Raw genomic sequence first — 7658 nt, 5'->3', positions numbered from 1 at the left:
AAAAAGTGTTTCCCGCGTTTTCAATTTTTTCAAGTTTTACACTGAAAACGCCCAAAACGACAAAAAAGTTGTTTTGTGTTTTCTTCACAAATTTTTTTCGTTTTCGAAAACGTTTTCTAAAATTCGTTTTCGAAAACGGGAAAGAGAACACGTTTTCACCGTTTTGAAAAATCGAAAACAGAAAACGACCCGAAAACGGTAAAGAGAACAGGGCCTAACTAACCTATTTGACAACGACTCCCTTTGTCCCATTTATATATGCTAACTTTATTTATTTTCTTGTTCTAATTATATAGTTTTATTTCTTTATCGAGACTGTTTTGTTTTGTTCGTTTACTGATACACCATTTTTTAATTTACCTAGTTATCATTAATTTTTCATGTTTAATCTTGAAATTGTACAAATATAATTAGAGGTAAACTGGGAAATTTTTTTGTAAAAATTTCTTTTTCAATAATATTAAATAAGATTTTTTAATTCGTATGAAAAACAAAGTCAGCCTACATAAATGGGATGAGAGGAGTATTAAGAAAAGTGTTTTGAAAAAAAAAAAAAAAAGGGGAACAAGTTTTGTAATAGTAATTTTTTGGAGAATGTGTGGTTAAAAATTAGAAAAAAAATTTGGGTTATGTTAAAAATATTTTATTATGAGAATGTGTATTATGAATTTAGTTTTATTTTAATAGTTGTCAAACAGGAATAAATAAGATTGAGCAATATTTATCCAGGAGATTCTTGATCCACTTCGAACTATTGAAGTTGTTGTAGTGGCAACATAAGAAATCGTTTATCAAGGCATAACTCATCCTGAAAATGATGTTATAATTATTTACTTGTCACGATTTTAGCACTCGTAACATTCTCCTACCAAAGAGCTAATGTAATGACTTAGACATCAACTTCATGACCTACACATAAGCTCATCGTCATTTCAAAGGTAAGATGAAAATTACTAATCCAGGATTATTATTGCTATTTTATCTAATTAATTACCGTGAATACGATATTATCTTGATGATTTGGTGTGATTACATTTGTTGATACGAGTGTAGCGATAATATTAAATTCAACGCTTATAACAAAAACAATTACACTTGCAGATGTAAAATGAGCTGGACAACGTATTTAAAATCACAACCAACCCCCTCCTTGACAGAACACTCACAGTTGGAGGGGAGGTGCACTTTTTCTAGCATTTTTTATTCACGCGAGTTTCACACGTATGTGAGTGTATGTCAACCAACGTGTCAATCATTTTCTAGTAAATGAGCTTTATTCTTAAATTTATGAGTGGAAAGTTGAATTCGACTCACGCCACTAGCTCGCTCTTTTGTGGGGCAATTCGAGTCGACTTTTTATGAGCGGAAAGTTGAAAATTGCACTTTTTAGCTAAAATATGAGCCTAAACAAGCCTTAACATTTGAGCTGGTGAAGGTTAACTCCACTTAATTACCTCTAATTGGATTTATCATTACAAAGAGAATCAAAAAACAAAAAAAACAAAAAAACAGTACATATTAAAAAAAAATTAAACGAGTACATAAATAAATGCACCAAAAAGGAAAAATAAAATTCAGACCAGAGCATCAGCTATGGCGAGACAGTGATAAGGACAAGTCCGAGGGGCTTTTCCGTCAATTTGAACCTCGAAGTTCGTGGTCCCACGCGGCCATCATGCATTATGTCCCTTGGAACTGACAAACCCCAATGCAATCCAATTTCCCATTCCCTTTCCTCTCTATCTTCTTTCTCCTCTTTAAACCAAAACATAACGAGTGGATATTAATTATTTCTTTTCCTCTCTCTATCTTCAATTTTAGAAAGTATATAAATAATTTTCCTTAATGACATGTTACAGTGATCTGATCTGTATATTTAAAAATATCTTTGAATACTCGCTATTAAAATAAGGAAAGTCACTTTATAAGAAAATCAAGTTACTCCATCAGTGCATACGAAATTTCCCAGAGAAACTGTTTGATGTTTCATCTTTCATTCAGGGTGTCGATGTTCTGTTCTTGATTCTTGAATCTTGCCAAAAGAAAGAAAAATAGTATTGAAGAAAAGAGAAAATTCTCTCATACCCAAAAAAATCTCTATACAAGAAGAGTGAAACCTTAAAGAAAGGACAAAAAATGGGGGAAACAGCCCATCACAACCACCAACACCCGCCGGCCCATCACAACCACCAACACCCGCCGAATCCCATGCCTCCGCCTCCAGTAGTAGTACCTCCTCTTGGTGCTGCCAGAGGCCCTGTTTATCCTCCGACAGAACAGCTCATCCAGATGCACTACTGCATCCATTCAAATCCTTCCTGGGGTCAGTACTTTTTCATTTCTTTCTTGTATTTAATTATGTTCTGAGATATAAAATATTGGTGAAAAAGGTGAGGGCTGAAGAATAATTCTTATTTTGTTTTAAAATCTGAAAAGGTGTGGTCTTTTTCAGTCATAAGCTTTTCCAACTTGCATGTCTTTTTGGTCTGTTTTGGAGGGGACTTAATAACAAAGATTGTAACTTTTGTTAGGATCTTTCAAACTGGGAATTTTGATCTATGCACTTTCCATAGTTAAGTTAAAGTTTTTAGATTCTCCCGACAAAATGAGGCTGTGTCTATCAAATTAAGAATTATTATACTCAAGACAATAATTAAATGTCAATTAGGCTTTGTTGGATTTTTAAAATTCCATTTCTTTTCTGAAGAAAAATCTTTGTATACGTTCGCATCTAGAGCTAGTTTTTTGTTGTTGTAAATCCTTCTAGTAGCTGCTAATTGTAAGTATAATTTCCATCTGCAGTACAAACTGCTGTGCTAGGTTTCCAGCACTACATTGTTATGCTTGGAACAACTGTGATGATTGCAACTGCCCTTGTGCCTCGGATGGGTGGCAGTCATGTTAGTCCTTCAACCTCCCTACACTTCTTAATTCTTATTATGTCATGAAAAATATAAGTGACTTTCTATAAATCTCGTGAGCAGGGTGATAAAGCTCGAGTGATTCAGTCATTGCTCTTTATGTCGGGAATTAATACCCTTCTGCAAACTTGGTTTGGCACTCGACTTCCAACAGTGATGGGCCCATCATTTGCGTATATTATATCAGTATTGGCGATTATCAATGATTTTTCTGATAGTACATTCGCAAATGAACACGAGGTAAGATCTGGTGGTTCGACATTCATTTTAGTAAGCTTACATGATTACATCAGCTTTTATATATTTGATGGATGCACATCTAAAGAATGACAGACATCACCTTTCCTTTTCTCATTATTCGAGTTAGTTTCCCTTTTCCTCATGGTGTGTGGATCTTTTAATGCACAAAGCTTAAGTAGTTCATTTCATGTGTTCCCTTTTCTTTTGACCTTCAATATCCTTTTTAATTGCTTCTAGTCTTGTGCTTGTAGAGGTTCACTCACACTATGAGAGCTATTCAAGGATCGTTAATAGTATCCTCACTTATCAACATTGTGATTGGCTATAGCAATGCTTGGGGAAATCTTACACGGTAAATAGCTTTCTATGTAACTATCTAATATCTCTCTGAGCTTGTAGAAAACCTTATTTTCTTTGTTTTTTCGGTAGTCCTTATTCTTATGTTGCTTTCCCCTTTATTTGATTTGATCTTCCTTGCAGGTTCTTCAGCCCGATTGTTATAGTTCCAGTAGTCTGTCTAGTAGGTCTTGGTTTGTTTGCTAGGGGCTTCCCACAGGTATTCTCTCTTCTTATAAGCTTTGATGCCATTTGAAATTGATGGTTTGTATGAGTTCATATCTGCCCTTTTGTTCTGTACAGCTTGGAAATTGTGTGGAGATTGGCCTACCCATGTTGATTCTGCTAGTTATCGGCCAACAAGTAAATCACATTTTCTTGCCTAATTGTGTTGCTAGTCTCTTCTCAGAAAAATTGTAACAGTGTGCTGTGTGCAGTACTTGCAACACATTTTTCCAGCTGCTGGATCCTTGCTTGAGAAGTTCGCTTTGCTCGTCTGCATTGGAATTATCTGGTCTTTTGCTGCAATACTTACTGTTGCTGGTGCTTACAACAATGTGCGAGAGCCGACCAAATTAAGCTGTCGTATAGACCGTTCCTTTCTCATGTCATCTGCTCCATGGTATGTGATTCAAACAGGATATGCAAATTGGGAGCACCCTTTTGTCCCTTTTGTTATTTATGTTTATTTTATTATGTAGGATGTCTTTAAATAATAAATATCAAGTTGCAAGTTGTTTAATCTTTTTCACTCAAGACTTTCTTGTTTAAAAAAACCTACTAGGATTTCAATTGCTTTTCTGGTGGTTATTGAAAGCACTTTGAGATTTTCTCAATTGTGATAGATAGAAATTTTTTTTTTGGGGCGTCTTCCACTGCATCAGTATGTCCACATTTTAGCTATGTGCCTTGTGGATACCGACTTTTTCTTACTTCTTACCTTGATGTTTCTTCGTTAGGATCAAGATTCCATATCCTTTCCAGTGGGGCACCCCTATATTCAGAGCAAGTCATGTATTTGGGATGATGGGTGCTGCACTTGTTTCTTCAGCCGAAGTATGTTTGCCCTTTGCTAACTCAAGCAACAGACTGCATTCTATTTTTTTCCATATTTATATATTGTATTCAATCATGAAATTTACCAATTATGATCCTTAAAAGAATGAATTAAACAAAACCATTGTTACGTATACTATACCTGATAATCTAAGCCTTGTACAGTCACTTAGAAAAAATGCCTTTTGGCATTGTTTTCCATTGCTTACAAATTCATATTGCAGTCCACTGGAACATTTTATGCTGCATCGCGCCTTGCTGGTGCTACTGCACCTCCAGGACATGTGCTAAGCCGGAGCATTGGTCTGCAGGTCTGTTCAATCACTATCAGTTTATAACAGTGAATTTCTTCTGAAATAAATTATATGAGTATTTTACAATATACGTTGTATTTCTCAGGGTGTGGGCCAGCTGCTTGAAGGGATATTTGGTGCTGTTGTTGGGACTGCTGCTGCTGTGTAAGCAGCTGATATTTTATTACAAGTTCAATGAATTTTACTTTTCAGTACTAGTCAAAGTTGAACGTGCATTGCACATTATTCTAAAATACTTTATAAGTGATGTAAAAGTAATTTTTTGTACTAATTTGTTGGAGGATTTGATGAGTCTCGGACAAATTAAAGAAAATAAAATTTAACATAAAAATTTAAGAGAATAAAATTGTACTCTCAATTTCTATGATTCAAAGTTTTTGTAATGATAAAATACCATAAATGAGTAATCTTTTTATATTACATTTGTTACATAAAAATTAATTATTAATACATAAATTTAAACACCGTTAAAATTTCTTAATACATGAATATGAATTAATTCATCTATAATAATTCTAGATTTATGTAATTCAAGATTCATCAAATGAAAATTCATTGAATCTAGATTAATTTCTCTTCCTCGCCTACTGTGGCGCTCATAGTCGGAACACTTCTAGACAACACTCTTGAAGCCAGGCGAATTGAGGAGAGAGGACTTCCATGGTTGATACCCTTCCATCGCAGGAAGGGAGACAGTAGAAATGAGGAGTTCTACAGTTATCCTCTAAGAATAAGCGAGTATATTCCTACCAGATTTCTCTGAAAAACGATAGTTCCCTGTACATTGTCAAGAGTTCTCATAGTAACTTGCTCTGGTGTGTATGGATATGCATAATTTTCGTGGTCATTTCAATCTTTTAACATTCATGGGCACAACGGAGGACAGTTTGTGGCAATGTGTAAGATTGTGAATTGGGGGAGAACTGAGATATTCGAGAACATTTTAAATACACAAACAAGTATTTTTGTGCATGCATTTTACGAGCGATGTATTGCGTGTCATTGGTGTTGGAATTTGGAAGTGGAATTATCTAGAAATTTAAAAAAAAAATCTTTAATTCAATAAACAAGATTGTTTAGATGTTCATGTGTATGTTACGTCAAAAATAAAGGATTTGAATTTTTACCTATATTCAATTATCGATTTTTTAATTAATTTGGAATCACGAATTTTCAATTTTTTGGATCATGAACTTTCAGCCTTTAATTTTAAGAATTTGATATTTCAAACATCTAAATCTTTTATAGTATTCTCTAAAATCAAGAATATACTGATGTGTGAACATCTTCTTTTAAGTAAATCAAGAACTAATTTTTAATTAAATCAAGAACTATTTTTTGTACGGGACGATCAATAAAAGGTAAGATAATTAATATTTACTCTTCAAATTAGAATAATTATTGTAGAATTTTTATTCAATCTCATAAAATTTCTCGTTTTCATCTAATTTTTATTTATAGAAATAGAATGTTACAACTCCTGTACAATAGTAATTTTACGTTTAAATAAGAGTTTTAATTAAAATTAAAGTAAGATTTTAATTCAAATTCAAATTCAATTAGTTTACATTTAATTACAAGTGTAGTGTTGAAATTTCAATTACAATTATAATTAAGTTTGCAACTTTCATAGTGTTGACCCCGGAAATTGGTCCTTCCACGTGGCCAATCGAAAACTACTCCACGTGTTCCTTCCTGCGCACAATTAGCGAGTAGTCAGGCGTACACGGCCGGAACCAGTGGGGGTGGTGGCGGCCGTATACACTCCGACGGTCAAATCAAATTTGAGTGATCGGAACAATATCCAGGGGGCTATGCAAATCAACGATAAAGGGGGAGGAGAAAATATAAACTTGCTATGGAGTGCTATGTAGTAAGAGTTTCATTACCTTTGCCTCTTGCCAAACCTTGGGTATTTATAAGTGGTATGAACCGTTGAATGTGTAACGCGTGTATACATCCGACGGTATGAAGTGTCTGCTCATAGGCGTCAATCAGTCGCGTTTTGTAGAGTGGGCGGACAGTTTGTTTCTTCTGAGTTGAATTGACATAAAGTTGATAAGTCACATCAACTAGCATCATAGAGACGTCAAATCAATTTAAACCTTAAATGCAGGACAAATTTCAAATTGGCGGCGGATCTTCTAACTGGGGTCCACTTGATCTCGACCTCGGAGGTGAAATGTTTTGGCAGGTCAGTAGTAGGAATCGCTATATCATTTCGGGTAGTAGGAATTGCTATATCACTTCGGAGACACTTTGGAAGGGTCGTTTTCAGGTCGGAATATGTGGTGCTGCGCGGGGTCCACTTGATCTCAACCTCGGAGGCGAGATGACACTTCGGGATCCGAGGTGTGTAGAATCGGAGCGTAACAGTTGTCCCCCAAGTCCGAGGATGAATATTTATATCATGCGTGGACTTGCTTTTCTGACCGGACCGCAAGTCATGAGAGTTTTGGGGGTTGATCTGTTGCAGCAATCGAGGTTATGATAACAGGCAGACGTGCCAAAGCTTTGTTATTGTGCGTAGCGTACGAGGCGGTTAACCAGCATGGAACGACGCGTAAGGTGCATCGAAACTTCGCGAATACGGTGCACTGACCCCACGGACCGACGCGTTGGGAGAGGGCTGAAACTTTGTAAAGTATGGGATAAACGCAGAGTCCGAGGAGATGACCCAAAAGGGCCTTCGCGTCAGGTGCGTCCAAACTTTGTAAAGTTGGAGGAGGAGCTCATCTGCTACCGGCGCGCTGACCTAAAAGGGCGACGCGTTAGGAGATGGCTGAAACTT

At 35.7% G+C, this 7658-nt stretch overlaps 1 protein-coding gene across 1 annotated transcript; it reads left to right on the top strand.

The window, feature by feature from the left end:
* Positions 1-1738: 1738 nt before the first annotated feature.
* On the top strand, positions 1739-5086 carry LOC111397313 (nucleobase-ascorbate transporter 3). Its single transcript, XM_023024162.1, has 10 exons — positions 1739-2323; positions 2803-2900; positions 2985-3161; positions 3413-3513; positions 3642-3717; positions 3801-3860; positions 3935-4119; positions 4457-4553; positions 4778-4864; positions 4953-5086. Exons 1-10 carry the CDS (start codon positions 2137-2139, stop codon positions 5013-5015), a joined length of 1131 nt encoding a protein of 376 aa, XP_022879930.1. The 5' UTR covers positions 1739-2136; the 3' UTR covers positions 5016-5086.
* Positions 5087-7658: the final 2572 nt, after the last annotated feature.

The sequence above is a fragment of the Olea europaea genome, chromosome 7 (assembly GCF_002742605.1).
Source record: "Olea europaea var. sylvestris chromosome 7, O_europaea_v1, whole genome shotgun sequence".
Lineage (NCBI taxonomy): Eukaryota > Viridiplantae > Streptophyta > Magnoliopsida > Lamiales > Oleaceae > Olea > Olea europaea.
The sequence above is the reverse complement of the archived record's forward strand: the minus strand, read 5'-3'. Positions and strand labels throughout refer to the sequence as shown.

Bases quoted from the DNA above. Each gene is read 5' to 3' on its own strand.
- LOC111397313 (XM_023024162.1), top strand. From the start codon at position 2,137: ATGGGGGAAACAGCCCATCACAACCACCAACACCCGCCGGCCCATCAC. The intron at 2,324-2,802 runs GTCAGTACTTTT...TTCCATCTGCAG, and splicing joins CCATTCAAATCCTTCCTGGG to TACAAACTGCTGTGCTAGGT. The intron at 4,865-4,952 runs GTCTGTTCAATC...TGTATTTCTCAG, and splicing joins GCCGGAGCATTGGTCTGCAG to GGTGTGGGCCAGCTGCTTGA.